The sequence below is a fragment of the Electrona antarctica genome, assembly GCF_951216825.1.
Source record: "Electrona antarctica genome assembly, chromosome: 23".
NCBI lineage: Eukaryota > Metazoa > Chordata > Actinopteri > Myctophiformes > Myctophidae > Electrona > Electrona antarctica.
In genome coordinates, this window is record NC_136804.1 from 12,867,635 (window position 1) to 12,889,386 (window position 21,752).

Consider the following 21,752-nt stretch of genomic DNA (forward strand, 5'->3'; position numbering starts at 1 on the left):
CGGAGAACAGTCTTTCAATATTATAAAACTGACTTTGCTTCGGTGAGTAGAAGATTTATTTTATTTTATTTTATTTGTACTACAGTTGGAGACGTTACACGCTACTACGCTAGTGGACGTTTCTGTCTATGAGAATAGTACAGCATCTGTCAGAGCCCTAGAGAGAACTCACAAACACTCTGGACCAGAGCTAAACAAAAGCAGACATATCAATCAATATCAGTAACAAAAGCTATATCTGTGTTAACATTAGGGATGTCGCTAACGGATAATTTCCCATCCGGTTAGCCGACGGGACTAACCGGGTCATTAACGGATATTGGTTGATTTTTTTTATTTATTTTTTAACCCAAAATTAAATATGCACGTACACAGAATTAACGTGGTAGGCGAATGGTACACATTTATTCATGCTCAGAACAACAGCAGTGCAGCATTTAGCATAACAAATATTTGTTAGGCTTCAAACAAACATTGTTAAACAAATTAAACATGCGTCGTCTTAATCGGCGCTCCAACAAGTGCCTGTCTGTCTGTCTCGTTTACAGCTGAAACAAGTGTAATGCTTAATTGGGTCGTCCACTCACAGTTAACAGCCTTTGTATTGAGTTTGTGCTTGAAATGTACTGTAATTCTGCAAACTGTAATACATTTTTCAATCAATCAATCAAGCTGACCGCTCATTCGTTTGTCCACTCTCAAAAAAAAATACGTCTTTTAAAACAAAATAAAATGTCCAGATTATTACCTACCACTGGCCACTTAGGCTAACCGTTTTTATTAAGGAAGATCAACATGTCGACATGTTCTGGAGTCAGTCGAGTGCGCAGTCTGTTCACCGTTAGCCCGGCTGCCGAGAAAACTCTCTCGGAGGGAACAGAAGTGCCTGGTACACAGAGGTATCGCCTGGCTAAAGTAGCCAGTCTGGGGAAACGGTGGCAGTTTACTTTCCACCAGTCCAATGGATCCATTTCCAATGGAGCAGAATTCTCTTTCAAGTAGCTCTCCACTTCACTCCTTGAACCAGTGTCCGAGGGCATAACGTAATGCCCAAGGAGCAGTCGCATTGCGCTGCTGTTTGCGTTTTCATCAGGGCCGCCGCCTGGCTCATCTTGACTATCTTCCTCTCGCACAGCGACGACAGCAGCAGCAGCGGCCTCGGCCCCACGGCGTGTAGTTTCAGCTGTCAAATCCTCTACCATTTCATGCAACTTTTCTGTAACGTTAGCTTTTTCTACTGGCGAAAGAAACGGCAGGCTCTTGTGTCTGGGGTCCAACGCAGATCCAATCATGGCCACTTTGGTGATTAACTCGGCTGTGTTAATCTGCATACAATGGATAAACAATTTAAACAAATATTAGTTAAAATAATTATAATGAAAACAAAGCCTATGTTGTTTTTTTTGTAACAAATAAATACTAATGTAATGTTAATATATACCTTCATGCGTTTTGCCAGTGATGTGCGGACCTTTTCTTTAAACTCCAACACTTTCACACTTTCTTCGCCATCCTCCTCTGGCATGAGGTGTTTCTGGATGAGACTGAACGTAATTGGGTAGGTGTTTGAGACGGAGACATTCTGCTCTGAAGACATGACTGTGGTGGCAATTTTAAGTTTGCATAACACTGGTTTCATCTCCTCCATTATTTTCCAGTGGTCGTTGGACAGATCAAGCACTCTCGCGTCCGCCAGTTTAGTGACTCTCCGGTCTGACAGCACGGCTGTGACTGCCCATCTCAGCTCTACGAGTCGCTCGAACATGTCGTATACTGAATTCCAGCGGGTTTTGCAGGACTGGATCAACTTTTTGTGACTGTGATTGTCCGGGTTGCTCATTCCCATTCCCTCCTGCTTCTTTTTCAGCGCTTCTGATGCAGGGCCGCTTTTATTAAAATGCTGAACCAAGCGACCAGCAGCACCAATTACTCTGACCACATGTAAGGCAAAGCCATCGTGAATAGCCAACTGTAACGTGTGCGCGTAACAGGGCACCGAATCCCACTCCACATAAGCCTTGGACATAGCCTTGACGATGTTGGCTGCGTTGTCGTGGACACAAGCCGTGACAAGCCCTGTCAGCCCCCAGTCAGCAACAGCAGTCTTCATAGTTTCTGCCAAATATTCGGAGGTGTGTCGTTCTGATAGGCTTTGTGTCAACAACACATCAGCGTGAAGTTTCCATTCTTGGTCAATGTGATGGCACGTTATGGTGATGTAACTTTCGGTGGTCAAAGCTGTCCAGCAGTCTGTTGTGAGAGCAACATGCTCGGCTGTGGACAAGCTCTTTCTCAGCTCAAGTGACATATCTTTATAACGCTGTTCAATTCGTTTGGTGATTGTTGATCTCGCTGGTATGTGGTATTCTGGTTCGGTAAACTTCATTAATTGACGGAAGCCTCTGTCCTCAACCATGCTGATGGGCTGCATGTCCAGCTCAATCATTTTGCAGACTCTTTGTGTGAGCTCCTCCGCCCGACGACCATCACATCTTCTTGGGACTTGTACAAAGGACGCGAGTGTGTTTTGTTGCATCATGGCCGTGCCCGAATTTTCGTTGACATTTACGAACGGGTGTTTGGCTACGATATGGTTTCGCATGCTGCTCGTGCCACTGGTGTACGCAAGCTCTGCTTCACACAAATTACAAACAACTTTGTCGTCACCTTTCTTTTTGAAATGCTTCCAGACCACACTACGTTTAATTCGTTTCGCCATTTTCTCTCCTAGCACACCTGTCTGTCGCTCATTTAATAACTTTTTTTCTAAAGCTCCCCTTCCGGGCCGGTGCGGAAGTCATTTCTCTCATTCTAGTGTGCTAGGTGTGCTCTCTTGGACATAGACTACACTCTTGCGCCGCCCTGGGTCGGTTTAACGTAACGACATCTCCCCATGACCAAAAAAAATACCATCAGGAAAATGCGGAAATTAACCGTGAAGCTGATAAGAATATTCGGATGTTTCTTAACGGTCGGCTAACCGGTAACCCGACATCCCTAGTTAACATTTACATTTAGCTGTCACGTTAGACAAGGTGTAGCCTATACTAAATGATCACTCTACACCAGGGGTTCCCACACTTTTCAGTCCAAAACACAAAGAAGAAATAAGCTGTCTCCTTGTCATCCAAAGGTACCAAAATAAATGTATTTCTATAACATGTACACGGCGGTGTTCTACATGAAAATACAGTGTTTCTATGAGAAAACGTTTTTTCAAAGCATAATTTATAATATTTTATCATCCAGATTGTATTGGGTGTAAAGGAATTTCCAAATTTCCCACGTTAGTAGTCTAGAATAAGTCATTCTAATGACATACAGCTAGCAATGGTCCCATGTAAGTCTGCATCCGAGCAGACTTGAGAAAGAGCGTCCCTCTGCAAAATTCACAGACAGGAAAATTCCTTTACACCCAAAATTTGGGTGTAAACAGCTTAGTGAATCGGGCCCATAGTCTTTTGTTTGTCCTACCCTTAGGAACGCACGCACGCACACACGCACGCACGCATGCACGCACGCATGCACGCACGCACGCACGCACGCACGCACGCACGCACGCACGCACGCACTAGGAGTGCCAACGGTTCACTTTACCTACGGTTCGGTTCGTACCTCGGTATGGGGGCCACGGTTTCGGTTCGGTTTTGGTACAGAAAAAGTAAAATATAAAATATATATTTATTTTTTATTATTATTATTTTATTTTTCCCCTATCCAGACACGGTATTCTCTGCCTTTTCATTATTTTCAAGGATAAGAATTATCTTATGTCGCCACAGAACTGAGCCGACAGCCGCGGCCGTGTTCTGCTGTCGGCCAGCGTCTTTTCCGGGTTTTCAGACAGCTGGTGGATGGAAAAGAAGCTCCACCCACGCGGCTGAATGCCGCGACGGCCAGATTCCCGGAAACGCTTGCCCCCACGGCAGTGAGCCGCATGGGTGGAGCTTAATTTCCATCCACCAGCTCTCTGTAGAAGAGAGATCAGTCTAAACGAGATGCATGACGAAGTCAGAAATCAGGACAGAACATCGCCGTTATGATCAATCTGCGTGGAGCCAGCGTAGATTCAGAGAAAATAGGGAAGTTTGTCAGCCCGTAAACCAGGAAGCGAATGGCTGCGCGGGTAGCAAAACAGGTCCGGAGACCGGGACTAATGGATTTTGGGGCTTTATCGAAAGAATGCAGTGCGCACATGGGGCATGGAAACGCTTGCGGATAGGTTTCGAATTAGAAAGCATTGAACTCGTATGATTTCGCTTTTGGAGAAGAAAAAGATAAATCACACCCATGTGAAGTGAGGGGCGCTCTTATCATCGTACATCATCCAATAAAACAAAAATACGAAAATAAATATCAATAAACATGGTCTTCGTCTCTCAGTTCTAACGTTGGACAAAAAAGTTCAAAGTAACTTATATAGGAGCAGCAGTCGTACCCAGACAGCAGAGAGCTACTACTGAAAGTAATGTCTAATACAACTGCTGTTCTAAATCCTTTAAAGTTTAAACCCATTATTGACCTTATACCGACCTTGAAACATACCTTAGTTACGTCACCAATAATAGTTATTGGCCAAGGGTCTCCCCACGACTTACCGACAGACATACCAACAGCCGATTGGCTCAGGCACATATGACGTAAATTCTCAATTTATTGTCAATGACATTTAATGTTTTTGTTCAGACAGAATCTAGTCTGCACTATAGCTGTTTATAGGAGGGGCCCCTCAAAAGACACATAATGGGGAGCAAGTGGAGGAGGGTGGCTGTGATGTGGACACGCACTCTCATTTAAGGATCCTAGCAGTGCTGATTTGAATGTACCGGTATTGAAGGCTCTGCACTGTCTGCAGGCTCTTGCTAGGGATCCCAATGAGTAGTGAGTTGATCATGGAAGTTCGATCTGTGAATGTATATTAGCCACTGCCAGGTCAAACGCTCTCCCTCCAAAACACCTCGGAACAGAAGTAGTCTACAACAGAAGCGACATCAACACGTCCAACATGTAAATTCACCGGACAATCATTGCGTCCATTCACAGATTGAGCCGTTAAAAGTCGGAGGGGTCCCTTGTCCCTGAGTTCTGTCCTGTTGTAGGATAGCCTATAGTGCTTGGAAACTAAACCAGCCCCTGTCAACACACGTCTATGTATTTCATGAAATTATGCAACACTTGCTCAACAAGTTTTGAAGTAGAAAGCGGCAAACATTGAATCACTTGTCTATCGATACAGTTGTAGCTTAATATTTGCATTAGACCGGTGAATGAATAGCCTACCAGTCCGACCCAATTCAAACATAACCATGAATAGGCCACTAAACCACACCAATGGGTCGCCACGCAACTCCTTGCAACAAAACGGTTGCGAGGAGTTGCATAGCGACCCATGGCTAACAGACAGCCTGCTTGAAAGACAGCCTCTGGACAGCTAGAGGACTTTCCGGCCCAATCGCCAGCCAGGCAGTTTGTGTATAATATTTTTAAAAGCCTAACAAGCTTTGTTAGCTTATTTCATGAACTTTTCATATTTCCCAATAATCACATTTTATCAGTCGATGGAATCCACTGATATATTTCAGAAAATTTAAATCTGCATCCTATTTTCGAAACGGCTTGATGGTCTCTAAAAGGCTGATGAAATGGAACACAGACAGTCTCTAAAAGGCTAATGAAATGGAACACAGTCTCTAAAAGGCTAAGCAGCACTTCTGTACCCAGGAATTCCACTGATGCTGCAGCCAGTGACCTGAGTGACGTAGCCCTGGGCCACCAGGCCCTAGCACTCCCTGCCCAGACTTTGGGTTGTTTCCTATTAGGCCAGTGGCTCTCGCAACAATATTTATGGACTAAATGTCAATGACGTCTTTCATCCATGCGTTGTTTTTTTGAGTGGTGTAAACCACTCCTACGACTGGCTTTGTTAGTTTACGTGTCTGTCTGTCTGTCTGTCTGTCTGTCTGTTCGTACCAAAAAATGAGCATGGTTGCTACGGTCACCCAGTTTACCCGGGTGTGATTTCAGCTTTGTTATTAGTTTACGTGTCTGTTCGTACCGAAAAATGAGCATGGTTGATGCTGATTGGTTGATGCTGATTTCATTACGTCAGACATTATGTCAGACCACAGCTGATCAGGCTATATAATACCTTACACCACTCAGTTCACACGGGTGTGATTTTTTAAATTAATCTTAAATTGTAATTCATCTTAAACATACACACACTACAAGACTTGAAAATCTCACAGTACAGGACATTTATCGCGCCTGCCGCCAGCACAGATCTCCTCAGCTGTCCAACAGACCCATGACAGGCTGTGTACGTACACTGGTCGCTATGTAGTACTGTAAAAGCTTCCTCATTCATGTCATGTCTGTCTCCTTGTTGACTCATCTCGCTTGCTCCCATTGTCCCACTCGGACAGCAGTTATACGATCATCCAGATAAATATCAAACATGTTTGATAACCATCTGGGCAACTCACGCTATACTGGATATGTGAGCGGATAGTAATCGTTTTCCGATCAGCCACGCACCAGGAACACCACCCGCAATAGTGTGTGAGCACAGCTTTAAGTGCAATGCAATATGCTATAATTAAATTAATTATTGCAACTACTGTAAATGATTCAATAAGTTAGTATATATAGCCTACATAATGAACGGATGGAGTGAGCTCTGCTTGCGGTGTGTACCCATGCAGGTTCCATTGGGGAAATGTTGACTGGTAGACTAGTGTATGTTTAGTGCATGGTGGAAACAACACTGGCCTAATTCACACACACAGGAACTCCAAACAGAATGACATCATTTTCATCCCTGTGTCAACTGCCATAACATTCTCCTCTTTGAGTCCAAGCAACTGAGGCGTACACACAGTTTGCACATGCACACACACACACACAGGCGTCATGGAGTGAAAATATGTCTGTGAATCATGCACGCACGGGCGCACCACACGTGTAACACACACACACACACACACACACACACACACACACACACACACACACACACACACACACACACACACACACACACACACACACACACACACACACACACACACACACCCCTCCTGAGGTGTCAACTGTCAATCATGTGAATATGTATCGATCTGCTGTCAGCTACAACAGTGGTAAAAGGTTACATAGTGTAGTTCGGGGAACCCAGGGTTTCTTGAAGGGATTACGGGGGTTCCAGTTTTAGACCATCATGACGGTATCTTCACCTCACCACCAATAGGCTATGTAACGTACAAGTAATTCAAATACAACGAGAGAGAACATAGGCTACAACCAGAAGGTCCATTTCCATCAGTTTCACTATACCTATACAGTATCCTACTGTAACTGTACATAAACTGTCAGTTAATTCTGGATCAAATGCCAGACCATATTAGGTCAGAGATGTAAATACAGAGATGTAAATAAAGATAAATGGTTCATTATAGCTATAAACTGAGTTTCACGTATAACATACACAGCAGCCTATACTGTACATAATATCCCTCCTAGACCATAATTATGAGACCAAATTATGCCTAACAATTAAAAAAGTGATGTTAGATGTAGCTCCCATGCAGTGATGTAGTAAAGAATAAGATACATCATTAATAAAGTGTGACAATTACTATAGTCTGTAATGATTATAGCTATAAATGTGAGTTGCACTATAGCCTACCTACAGTAGCCTATACGTGTAACATAAACAGTAAATAGATTCTGGATCAAATACAATAAGACCATAATAATCAATTATACTATAGCCTATAAATAATGATATATGTCCGTGGTGGTCAAATCTAAATGCATAACTATTTTGGGGATAGCATAGCCTAGTTGAGAATCACTGCCGAGTGCTGAAACTGAGGGAAACCGGTATGCCTACCGGTATCTATAGCATATCCACAAGAATGCCATTTATTTACTCCTTTCTCTGTGCCTCTCTGACCTCTCATAGAGTCATAGACTTAATTCTAAAATAGGCGACACAATATATATGTAGACCTACCCTAAAATACCAGTCTTTTAACTTGGAGCGTCTTTTTAAAAAAAATACATAATAATAGCCTAGTTGCGCGTCGTGTCTTGTGTCGAGCGAAAATTAGCCGATCTACAAGCTGACGACGCATCGCGGCGCGACGCGTTGTGAGCTTGTAGATCGGCTAATTTCAGCTCTTGCGCAACTTCTAGTTACAAAAACCAAAGCGTGACAACTTGTTTTTGGTGGAGTTTGGATTCCAGAACAGAACAAGAGCAGGACAGAAGCGTCCGGAGGCTACAAAAGCCGAAAGGAGACGCAACTTTACATTCCAAGTTCCAACACATTAGGCTATAATATAATTTCCGTGTCCTTACCTGCAAGACACGGTTATCTCCACCTTGGTTGCGGGCACCGACGCGTTGAGCGGGTCGAAGTCTCCTATCGTCGCCATGTTCAGGAAACAAGGCGAAGTGTTGTTCATTATTATTATTGGGTGAAAGTAGGAGGAGGGAGAAGGTAAAACAAACAATATTGTGTGTGTTTCTTTTTTAGTCCAGCCTCCTGAGCGGAGAGACGGAGAGGAGAGAAGGAGTGGAAAGTAGTGCTGCTGCACCTCCCCTCCACCACGGAGAGCAGAGTGGGAGAGGTACACACACACACACACACACACAGTGATGTCACACACCCCTCTCTCTCTCTCTCTCTCTCTCTCTCTCTCTCAATTTCAATTATGCGATATTGGCATGACATTCTTATACAAAAGCAAAGCATTACATACAGTATAATACAAAATAATAATAATAATAATAAATACATATTCAGAATCAGAACAAATAATGCAAACAACGTACAAGACAAGGAAAAACATAGACCTAAGCAAAAAGACATCTAACTATAAATGCACCATGTCTCTAGCTGTCTGTACACATCTGTACGTGTGTACGTCTGTAATGAGAACCGTTGGCCCCAGCGACCTCAAATTCACATGCGTTCCACACCCCCACAGGGAGTGTGTCACTGTCCATAACCGCCACAAAAGGCCTATCTGACCGGGCTCTGGACAGGGCCCCTGCCCAGGGTCCATATATGGAGCTGGCCTAACTTCTGACATCACAACACTCCATATTTGGGCATGCCTGGCACAGAACTCCATATAGGAATAAAGGGACACAGAGAGAGACACACAAATCTCACCGTTCTCCCCATAAATGCACCACCAAAATGTGGAACGCATTAAGACATCAAAGCCGCTCTCAAAGGGCACCTACGGACGCCTGCAATTCGAAACCGGCCCCCGTAAAATATGAACCCACAACATACTGTAGCCAATAAGTTGAATCACTGATTGGAATATGTTGAAATTCCAATATTCCAGTGTTGACTTTTTGAGAAAGCTCTTCTTGCATTCTCTTTCAGTTCATTAATTGGCCAAGTTAAAATTTCCAATGGAACTGATTATGTGCAATTGTTTGATTGTTACAGAGAGATTGTTACTCTCGCTCTCTGGTTTAGAGAGTCAGAGGGGGTGTGTGTGCATGGGCTGCATATTTAGATGTCATCTCTCTAGACTCTTTCTAAGCCCTGCCTAGATGAAGAAGACACAAGCTGTTTGCATGACACATCCCCTGTATTACTCACTGTGTTTACTGGTTGACCATATCTCCAAATATAGTACTGTTTCACACACACAGGCATGCACACACACACAAACACACACATCATGCATATGCGCACACATACACACACACCTGCACAGTACGCATGCACGCACAAACACGTGTTTATGATGGCAGAGACCATTAAGCCTCCCACACCCCTGGGCAAACATCACGCCATTTCCTCAGAGGAGCACGCACGCACACACGTCCAGAGAGCGGTGTGGGGGGGAAAGAGAGAGAGTGGGGAGAGAGAGAGGGATTGTTTTGTTCCACTTTTGCTTTGGCAATGTAATGTAAACGTATGTTTTCTCATGCCAATAAAGCTCCTTTAAGAGAGAGAGAGAGAGAAGTCCAGAAGACAGATCCCTACAAGTCATTCATTCACAGCTCAACAAATGAAAAGCTTACATATTAGGCCTATCACCATTTATGAACGACTTTTGACCATCCTGCAGTCAGACCAAACCACACTATCAATAAACAATGCTCTGGCTGATTGACTGGCTGGCTGGCTGGCTGGCTGGCTGGTAGACTGACACGCACGCACACACAAACGCGTTACACACAGGTAGGCCTACCTGTGTGTAACGCGTTTGTGAACACAGTTGAAAGGATGAGGTTCCCGGTGCCCTGTAGGCCAGCTGTAGGCAATCAGTGCTGCGGTGTCAAGCTGCGCTTAAATGTGACACCACAGCACTGATTGTCTACAGCTGGCCTACAGGGCACGGCGCCGTGGATTCATCTATACTCAGGGGGGCCCACACTTCTTTTTGAGAAAAGACAGGGGAACAATGTTTTGCCACGCCTCGGATTGGAGTTGGAAATGCCTCATTATGCCTTGCTTGAGGGCACAACTACAGTTATACACACTACACAGCTAGGGCTGTGATTGAAACTATAGGACCAGGGACCTTAGCATGATGTGCCTCTTAACTCAAGGGTTCCCAAACCTTTCAGGCTGTGAACCCCCAAAATAATCATATTTTAACTTGAAACTCCCCACCCCGACAAGCACTTGGAATTGTAGCCATAGGCCTACATAACTACATTTAGTTTGACTCGGTTCCACAAATAACACCTCGCACTGCATGTTTGCCTCTCTCTCACATAATATTTGACAATTTGGTATTAAAAGGCTCAGACATTCTTTAAATTGCCACTTTAGAAATGTGCAGATACTAGATAGTGTACGCCAGTGTACTGTTGAGGGAGAAAACTATTTTGCAATGCACATTAAGCTAATCATTTTGGGGACCAAAATAATTTGGGCCCACCCGTTTGGGAAGCACTGGTCTAACTCCATTTGGTCACATGATGCCTCACAGTCACAGCAGTCAGTGTTCAACAACAAACTCACATCCTGGAACTACACAGTGACATCTAGTGGACAGGCATTGTCAATGATTTTGACTGTCAATGAACACTAGAAAGTGTTGTCTCTTGGACTTTTTTGATCCACTGTATTGCTACTAAACTATATTGGTAAATGACATAATCTTAATGAAATACATCTAATCTTTACATATTCCAACTTTTGTGTTTTTTCCCCCCGTAAATGAATGCCCTACTTGATCATACGCTTGACTACAGCGTCACACAAACGTATTGAAGAGCAAAGGCAAAGCGATGCATTTTGAGCTTGTAGATCTGATACTTTTGATATTTTTTTAGATATTGGTCCAAAGTTTGTGTGTAGAAAGTTTCGAGCAAATTGCACAAAAATCCCAGGAGTAGATTTGATTTAAGGGATAAGGGACCATAGGTCCTTTGGGCTTGGGTCCCTTAAAAAATATATTGAATTAATTTGTTGGACATGCAGGAACAGGGTAGAGCTGAGTAGTGAGAGTAACGTCTAAGGAAGTCGTTAATAGATAATGCTACAGACAGTCCCTGTAAGTCCTCTGGTCCATTGGTATGCATTATACAGAGAGACAGAACCGCAGAGCTGAGAAGAGTGGATAATAAATAAAACATTAGATCAACTTTATGCTCAAATCTACACGACACAACCCCAATGGATTTAGTGTCACCCAGCGAGGTCAGTAAAGAGAGTATTAGACGTTATGGAAGGGTCCATGAAGGACTCATCTTGAAGAATACAGCAGAGATTAAATGTTAAATAAAAACAACTGTGGAAAGTCATGCTGATTTTTGGTTATATTTATAGGAAAGACCTTTTCGTCAATCTGTCACTTTCAAATCCTAACACTTGAATGCGTGAACCTGCATAAAAAAGAAATAGATAATAAAACTGTTCTTAATCAACCATGCCTGATTAAATAAGGCTAAAAGAAAAATGTGGAATAAAACTAAACAGGTACGGTAATTTCACACGAACGTGACTGAAGTCACCTGCTGCAGGTTTTCTCCTTGACCCTCTTCCCCAGAAGCAGGGTCCCTGGGCCTGGCTTGTGCAGTGCTTTACTGTCCCAGATATTTCATGTTTGTACCTGGGAATACACATATGTAGGTCTCAGTGTGCAATAATACTAAGCAGCCTGACTAGTTTATAGTAATTGTGCCAAGCGCTAACATCTTGGGCGTACTAGACCAAGCAGTGTGTCAGGACTCACTACTAAATATTATTACTTTTCCTACAAATTGTTAAATATTGAATTATTTCCAAAGACACCCCAAAGAATAGGTTACTTGACATGAAAGCATGTTCTACTGTAAATGTGAAGACAGGCTCATTTAGGCGTGAGGGAAACGAGGTTGGCCCCTCTCATCAGAGGACAACAGGAATGGAACTGATGTTTTCACATAATTATATATTATTCTTTTATTGATGAATGATTCATGCAACAGCCTCACGCTGGCAGTGTGTCAGACACTGTGTGTGCTTTAACCCTTTAAGACCTGAGGCCGGTTCTACAATTATATCTTCTAAATCCTAACAGGTTTATGAAAAACGTCGGTTTCTGTCAGTGGTTCTCAAACTTTTCCATGTCAAGATGGACCCCCCAAAATGATGTACAGTATTTGACTGCGGACCAACCATTTACATGCTTCAACGTCAAACTCAACTCCTACAATTACAAGTTCTTGTCAAGGTGGGGGAACCCCCAGTTCAAATATGACTATTTGGGGGTCCCCAGTTCAGTTCAAATATGATTATTTAGGCGGGTCGTGGCCTGAAAAGGTTGAGAACCAGTGCACTAGGCTATAGAGGTGTGCAGTCATCGATACAGTATAACACCCAAACATTAAGCAACATTCTGAAAACGTACACCAGATTTTATTTCTAGAAAACAAGGACAAAACCATATGTTAACAATGAGGAGGAAAAAAACTGTTTGTATCCTGAAGCCATTACAAAAGTCACTGAAACAGAACAAACTAACAAGCTAACAAACAAAAAACAGCACCTGCAGTTCATACTGTAACGGGGGATCCCAAATAAACCTGCATCTTTTACAGTTTATTTGATATCGTCGCTGTCGGGTGGAAGCCTCGTATGCCCAAAATCCTTTTTTTAGGGAATGGTACGAACGTTTTCAGAAACCTCGAAAATGCTATTTACACTACCTTTGCTCGACGATCGTATGATGAAGTAAAGCATTAAATTACATGTTTCTACGAGGTTTATGCAGCGACTGAACTGGGAACGTGCTACAAAAAAAGTTGAAAGAAAAAATAATTAAAAGCGCCTTATCTTGAAAAATCATCTTTTTTTTCCTGAAGGTAGAACGATAAGATTGAAATGGTCATCGATGATTACAAAAAAAGTATATATACAGTATAACATCAACAGATATCCGAGGGTTAAGTGATTTCTAAATCTCATTTTATAAAATCATGTGAAATTCATAAGGATCCCTGGATCAGATACAGAATTACAGTACGTAAACCTGCTGCTCTCTTAGAGGACAAATATTTGTCTTTAGTTTTGTGCTGTCTGGCATTTTACGAGCCATCAACTTGTTATTGCTGTGCGGGTGGAAACCTTGTATGTGACGTGACGCGTTGTGAGCAGTGGTGGAAAATGTACTCCCATTTCTTTACCTAAGTAAAAGTATCAATACTGCAATATAGAAATACTGCATTACAACTAAAAGTCCAGAATTCAAAATATACTTGTACGAAAGTACAAGTATATAGTACGAAAAGTACGAAAAGTAAAAGTACTCATTATGCAGAAATGTCACATTTTATGTTTTCAAATGTATGCAAATCTTTTGAAAATAGCAGATCTACAGGCTCACAATGCATCGCGATGCATTGTGAGCTCATCAATTGGCCATTTTCAAATGTCTGAAATGTATAATATACAAGGGCTGAAGTGGTTAATGTATGTTTTGTAATAATACTCAAAATCTACAAAGTAACTAGTAACTAAAGTTTTCAAATAAATGTAGTGGATTAAAAATACAATATTTGGATCCAAGTCCAAATAGAAGTAGAAGTAGTAGTAGAAGTATTGGAAATTCTCAAGTAAAGTACAAATACCTAAAAATGTACTTAAGTACATGTACTTAGTTACAGTACTTTCCACCACTGGTTGTGAGCTTGTAAATCGGCTATTTTCAATACTATTGACTTTGGGTGACATTCTTGTATGATGAAGTAGGGCATTCATTTACAGAAAAAGGGGAAAAAAAAAAGTTTCGCCTGACAGCAACGTTACTGTTGTCGTTTTAATCTTTATTTGTCCTTATTGTCACTCAACTCTCAGTCTACCTTTCAGAAGTCCTTGACTGGATCAACCAGTTGTTGATCTGGGAATAGAGCACCGAAGTCCTGATGTCACTCGTTCGTCCCCCAGGTCACAGAAGTCATTTCTCTGTGGAGAATAACATGGGGTCATCTTGGAATCGTCTCATATAAGAATTGTGGTCCAAAAATAAACAAATTGCCCCGGCGCTATTGTCAGGGAGGTGGCTCTATCGTTTATGATAGTCAGTCACTCATATTTGATGCAGTCTGTTTCTGGCAAAAATGACAATAATTTGGCGACGGTATCTTTAGCGTTTTCTCACCGTCAGTTGATGCTTCATACTCATACAAGTCAACCCGCCGGGATCATTGTTGTTTTTTGGAACACAGTTCTTATATGACACAATATTTTTAAAAAAAGTCTATGGGAAATCAGAAAGGGGGAGAAAACGTGTTTCAGGTAGGATGCAAAAATGACGTCAGACTTTGGTGCTCTATGACCAGCAACACCTCCATCCGTTCATCGGTTTGTTGCATTGCCCACTGTGTTCTCACCGCTCACGTTAGGCCTGACTCGTACGCCGGTGTAGGCGCGACCAAAATAAACCCATCTACAAGCTGCCATGATGCATTGTGAGCTTGTGTGACATGACTTATTTCTGTGTAGGCCTCCCCCAACTTTTCCTTTTGCCCTGTGGATTCCGGTCCAATGCTTGCCTTGCGATGTCGTCAGCTGGTTTTTCGGAATAGGGTATGGTGAGCTTGTAAATCGGCTTATTTTCGGCGCACGACAACGGTGCACGACGTGGTACAAGTGAAGCGTATAAATCTCCCGCCGTTCTGCTTGGCGTACAGCTTCCACCTCCTCCTCCTGCTTCTAACTCAGCCGGATGATCTCAAACTTTTTGGGCCTCCTGTCCTTCAGCGGTGTGGGCAAATCTGCCTCGTCCGTCTCCCCGGCCACCTCCTGTGCCTCTCTGTCCGCCCCGCCCTGTCCCGCGTCCACGGCAGCCGACCGGTCCTTGGGACACTCGCCATTGTAGGTCTTGACGTAGTCCTCGACGGGCCAGCCCCGGAACTCCTGGGGGTCGGAGCAGACCAGGCCGCTGTAGGAGACCCCCGGGTGGTGCTTCAGCCAGTAGATCAGGTAGTGGATGTTGTAGTCACAGATCCAGGGGTTGTTGGCCAGCGAGAGGCGGCGCAGGAAGTACAGGTCCTCCAGCACGCCGTACTGGAAGTACTGCAGGCTGTTGTTGGACAGGTCCAGCTCACGGAGGTACAGCAGGCCGTCGAACGCAGCTGCAAGTGGAGGGAGAGAAACATGAAAGGTCTTTAGCAAGTACCCCGTTCAATCCGGGAAAGCATATGTGTCATTTTAGATTTGGGCTATACAGTATATATATATATACACACACACATGTAGTGTAGGACTTTGGTCGGCTATTCAAAATTTGCAGATATAAAGGCTCGTAGCGTGGCACGATGTGACGTGCTGTGAGATTGTAGTAAATCTGCCATTTTTTTTAAATTGTGAAGGTTTGTGCAAACCTAAGAATATGTACATTTTTCAAAGCGAACATTTATAACTAAATCTCTTTGCTTTTGGTCCCTGCTGGCACATCATATTTTGTGTCAAATACATACAATTTTGGGGGTTCTTGACATGGAAACGTTTGAGCACCACTGATACATAAAAATACGTTTTTCAGAATACTTTCAGAATAATCTGAAGCGATGTTTATCTTGGTTTCACGATTAGCACTGGAGGAAAGAGTGCACCCTCATGAGCCTGGGAGGTCGGGGATTCAGTCACTGCCTGTGCCTGGGCTGGGTCATACAGTACCAAAGACTACAACTATGGTACAGAATGCCTCCCTGCAAGGTTCTCCGCATCAAGAGTTGGATTAGACATAGTATTCATCACATGAGACCACATCTCCTACACATCACATAGTCACATACCCTCACACCCTCACAGTGAGTAACACCCCCAGCCACACCACCAGAGGGAGCGACCAACCATGATCTGGTACCATCCACATTTAGAACAAAAGTGTACTGCTCTGCCACCAACATGTGGAATGCCCTGACGCCATCCATCCAGTGCAGTGGAGTGCCTGCGGAGCCCTATTTGAAAAGATATGCCAGGGACGCCGATGAGAGAAGATTTGTATGGCTCTAGCAGTGATTCTCAACCTGTTTAATTTCAAGGACCCCCAGTTTGATAAGCATTAGGCTACGGACCCCCATTTAATGGCATTTCCTTCTCTGAGAACCCTATTTATATGGACCCATTTGGGTCCATTTGTACACTCTCTGAGTTACACTCTCAGAGTTACAGACCCATAAGGGTCCATTTGGTTCCAAACTATCATTTAGCTGGGGACCCCCTGGAACTCCCTCAAGGACCCCTGACTTTGGGAACCACTGCATTAGCGTAACACTGGTTTATTTCTAAATTGGCCTAAAAAATACAAATAAAAAACATTTAGGGGAGGTAAATGTAACTTCCCATCTCTTTTGAACATATAGTGTATGTATTTGTTGATGAATGTGTTATTTTTTTAATTGCCATGTTGATTAATTGAACACAGGACCACAATGGAAACAAGTCCCCTCCCCACTACTTTGTGGTTTTCCTTTTAGCCTTAATGTCTGACTTTACCTCTGTGTCTGTGCTGTTTACATTTGACTAAGGTATTCAGTAGGCTACTTCCAGTCAAATTCCAAACTTCACTCAAACCCCACCAGGCAGGCAGACACCACCAGGGGGCAGCACTGCACCAAATACGGATGTGGCTCAATGAATAGTGGTTACCACATCCTCCATAATATTTATCTACTTTAAAAAATAAGCTATCTAAGTGGTTGATTATATTACAGGCACCTATACTACTGTTAATAATTATGGGTATTTTTTCTCCATTTTTGTTTTCATACATACAATAGTGTCTTTGTCTGTCTTTTGTATATTTTTTGAAAAACTTTTGTGTATGTGCTGGGAGGAGGGTCCCTTCCCCCCCTTTTGAAATGAAAAAACATTGCAGAAACGTGTGTGGGTGTTTGTTCGTGCATGCATGTGTTCAATGTGCATGTATCTGTGCATGTGTGTCTGTGTGTCTGTGTGTCTGTGCGTGCGTGCGTGCAATTACTTGCACGCACGCACGCACGCACGCACGCACGCACGCACGCACGCACGCACGCACGCACGCACGTGCAAGTAATTGGGCAGTGGAATATGTTTCACGCTGTCCACTCGCTTCAGGCTTTGCTTTGATCTCCAGAGCGGAGGAGAGGAGAGGAGAGGGAGTTAGAGGTCTATAGTGAGGGAGGAAAGTAGGCAAGTAGAAACCCAAGGATGAAAGGAACAGAACAGAGATCCTGAATGGAGGCCAGCCACGGATGTCTGCTGTTTGTTCCAATCATTGTAACAAAATAAAACAAATGACACACACTCACCACCACAACAACAACCGTTTGTTTGTCTGCTCAATGTCAACCAGGCTGCATTGTCTAAAGTTTAGAGTCTAAACCCTCCTTGGGTTTAGACTCTAAACCCAAGGAGGGCATTTCTGTTTCTTCAGACATTAATTTAGCCTGCATTCTCTATCTATACGAGTTTAGTGTGCACACTCAGTCCACTATGCTCAATAGTTTGTCTTAAAGGCAACTCAGGCTTCTGTCAAATTCCTGAAGGTCCACAACCAAAACGTTGCTTTACTCTATTGAGCAAGTGAAGATGGTGTGCTGCTGGATATTCTATTTAGTCTTTATCAGGACAGACAGTAACCTGAGGGAGGCTCATGTAGGAGAGACAGACAGTAAAGTGTATGTACAGTAAGTGTAAGTAGGACAGTTGAGAGTGAGACATTGTAAGGGAAGACAGACGGACCACGGTAGGAAAGCTGAGGGTGAGATCATATAGTAGGAGAGACAGACAATAGGACATCTGAGGGAGACAGTGTAAGGGAGACAGACAGTTAGCAAGAAGGAGACAGTGTAGGAGGAGAGACATACAGCAGGAGGGAGACAGTGCAAGATACAGACTTTAGGAGAGCTTAAAAATATTTATAAATGTATAAAAGCAGACAGACAGACAGACAGACAGACAGACAGACAGACAGACAGACAGGCAGGCAGACAGACAGACAGACAGACAGACAGACAGACAGACAGACAGACAGGAGAAAAGGAAGACGTATGATGTACTGTACATTTATGTTAGCCTGAAACCAGACGAATCTGGCATTGCAAAACAAAAGAAAAAAAAAATATTTTCTAGATATTGTCTCAGGAGAACCATCCCTTTGTTTCCTACACTTAAAAAACAATATTTCAAAAGATTTTGAAAGGTTTAAACAAATAATCACAACTTTTCACCAATTAAAAACAATTCCAATATTCTTCAAAAGTACTTGAATAATAAAATGAATACAAATAAAAATAATATAAAAAAATTTAACAATTTCCATAAATACAGTAGCCTACATAAAAACAAGTAGTGAAAATAGCAGCTCTATACAAGCTCACAACATGGCGCAAAGCGACACGTTGAGCTTGTAGATCGGCTATTTTCACTATAGTTTGCATCCCCGGGCGAACGTCTAATTTCTCTTTTGGGTCTTGAGGTAAAAAGTTTGGGAACCACTGCTCGATCCCATCTTTCTGTGCTTGTGTCTCTGGTGGTACTTCTTGTGAGTCTGACCATCCAGAATCTGTCTCTGTCTGTTGGTCCATTTACTGGACTAAGGATGACCACAGGCCACAGACACAACCCATCGCATTCTGCTTCTGTGACTGGCCCTCAGTCACGGTCACAGTCACAGTTTTATTTACTGATTTAAGTTTATATTTTGGACATAGCTGGTATCACTATCTGCCTAGCCTCGGAAACCCAGACGTATTTATTTCCAGGGAGGAAAAAAAAGTCTGGGTCCACGTCCACTTCGATACGGCATACAGTAGCGCAAACGTTGATCACTCTCTGCTGATTTCTGATTGTCTGCACCTTTGTTAAATTGACGCACACACGTACACACACACACTCCTCTCTCTCTCTCTGTCGCTCTAATTAATTAGTCTCAGCTGCATCTAGATTCTCCCGGCGTATCCTGCCGGGAGCTGCCTATGCCATAAAAAGCATAGGTGGACCCCAGGCTACTATCTGCCCGACAGCAGAGATACAACATTGCAAATGAACATAGAATACTAGAATAACAGTGTATATTCCACAGCTGCAACCACAGCTCTAGGACCAGTGTGATTAGGACCACAGGAGATTGGATATTAACAGACAAATATAGTCCAGCTGCTGCCAGCCGCAGTAGGACGCTTCACTAATGAGTTGTAGAGTAGATTGTTTACACATGTTTCTGTGGGATAATGAGTGAGTCGACAATAAGGAGAGAGAGGTCCACATTGGCAGAGCCCATTCTACATGTCATTACAGACCAGAGGGAGCCTTCTTGAGCCTGCACGTTTTAAACCAGGGGTCTTCAACAGGACCCCTAGGGGGTCCTCAGAGTTATTACATGGGGGGCGCCAAATCTTTGTTTGATAGGAACATTGTTTTTATTTTTAATGAATCACTTTAACACTAGCATAGCATTCTTATTCTGAGAAAAATAGACGAGTTACAAGCTCACAACGAGCTTGTAGATCAGCTAACAGCTATGTTTGCTAGGTTTGATGTACATGTAGATGAAAAAAGAGCAGACCAAGTACAGAGCCATATACATACAATACATACACAAGTATTGATGGTTTAACTGGTTAAATGTCTGAAAATGCATTCATGGATTAATGTTACTAACATGAATACAACATATTAACAGAGAAGATCATGTGTAAACAAATAAACACAATACATACATTTGCGCAACACTGATGATAGTGCTGCCAAACAAGTCTATGAAAAAGTTTAATCTGCAACACAATGTTATACAATAGTGGGGGTAACTGAGAGAGAGAGAGAGAGAGAGAGATGAAGGAGGGACCTTCGGCCTGAAGGACTAGGGGGGGTCTTCGGCCTGAAGGACTAAGACCTGAGGGCCAACTCTACAAAATGTCTTCTAAAGCCTAACAGTTTTGTTGCTACATCAGTGGTGCTCCAAACGTTTCATGTCAAGAACCCCCATATTGGAGAATTGTCTGTCTGTCTGTCTGTCTGTCTGTCTGTCTGTCTGTCACGACAAGCAGTGTTGCCAAGTTCAAGTTTTTATAAGCGACTCTCATCTCGTCTTCCTCTAAAGGAGAACTGTCTGTCTGTCTGTCTGTCTGTCTGTCTGTCTGTCTGTCTGTCTGTCTGTCTGTCTGTCTGTCTGTCTGTCTGTCTGTCTGTCTGTCTGTCTGTCTGTCTGCCTGTCTGTCTGTCTGTCTGTCTGTCTGTCTGTCTGTCTGTCTGTCTGGCACGACAAGCAGTGTTGCCAAGTTCAAGTTTTTATAAGCGACTCTCATCTCGTCTTTCTGTAAAGTTGCTTGTAAATATTGATAGTTGTGGGTTGAGATTTTTTCTTAGGATTCTTTCCACATGTTTCTTATTTGGGCTTGTTTCCCTAATGTTGTTTAAAAGAGACATTTTCAATGTCAAGTATCCAACCAAATTAATATGTATTTGTTGTCCACAGAACCCATCTGAAAATATGTTATACAAGATTTAAACATTCCAAATTGTGTGTGTGAACCATGTCTCAGTAATACTAGCCTGTAAATGCGGTAGCAGAGGTTTTATAGAAGCAGGACATTCTAACAACTTGGCTCTAACTGCAAAACAACCTCATAAGCAGACCCCACCACCAGAGAGTAGTCAATATATGGACGCCTGGAAGGCAGACTATCAATGTATTGCTGTCTTCTGCTTCTGTTATAAGTTTTCAGTACTTTTTCTTCTCCTTTTGTCCTGTTATTCCGTTTTTTATTTCCAGCCACCAAAGTCACATCTGCTTAGTTCTGAATCCCAGTACTTGCATAGTATTTATTATCATTATTTACCAACAGTCATCAGCCACTATCTGGTTACACTGTGCAAGACCTACGTTGTAGACGCTACCATTTTTTCGGGGCGGAAGTTGCGGGATTTTGGCGGAAGTGTACCGCTCAAGGAAATGACGTTGAATCTTTACAAATCAGTTTACATTCTCCGTGAATGAAACAAGTGTTGTGATTTGTCGGAAAAAATATCGTATCCGGTTGAAATTCATCTGACGGATGTTCCGGACCGCTGATAGCGTCTCTGCCTTATGTTGTGACCAGGCTTTTCTCTTGTCAGATGAGTAAGACTTGGACCGAGGCTACTACTGTATCTGGTGGTGTAGAAACACACTGTGACAATATGTTGGTGTTTTCACTGTTTGTTTTGGTAGACGGGGACGTTTTTTAAATGAAATTATGGTCATCATATTCTAATTGATGATAAAGTAGACTATGCTTCTAGGGCTTCTACTGGCTCTCCT

At 42.9% G+C, this 21,752-nt stretch overlaps 2 protein-coding genes across 2 annotated transcripts in view; both read right to left on the reverse strand.

The window, feature by feature from the left end:
- Positions 1-8,610, reverse strand: part of LOC306916795 (copine-8) — a 109,511-nt gene extending 100,901 nt beyond the window's left edge. The window contains exon 1 of the mRNA XM_079494822.1: positions 8,362-8,610. Within this exon, the coding sequence (XP_079350948.1) occupies positions 8,362-8,468 (107 nt within the window). The 5' untranslated portion in view covers positions 8,469-8,610. The remainder of the gene's footprint in view (positions 1-8,361) is intronic.
- Positions 8,611-12,861: 4,251 nt separating this feature from the next.
- The window catches only part of lrrc17 (leucine rich repeat containing 17), a gene marked incomplete at its 5' end in the record, with an annotated part of 34,246 nt that continues 25,355 nt past the window's right edge, over positions 12,862-21,752 (reverse strand). Inside the window, one exon of the mRNA XM_079494212.1 lies at positions 12,862-15,600. Within this exon, the coding sequence (XP_079350338.1) occupies positions 15,179-15,600 (422 nt within the window). The 3' untranslated portion in view covers positions 12,862-15,178. The remainder of the gene's footprint in view (positions 15,601-21,752) is intronic.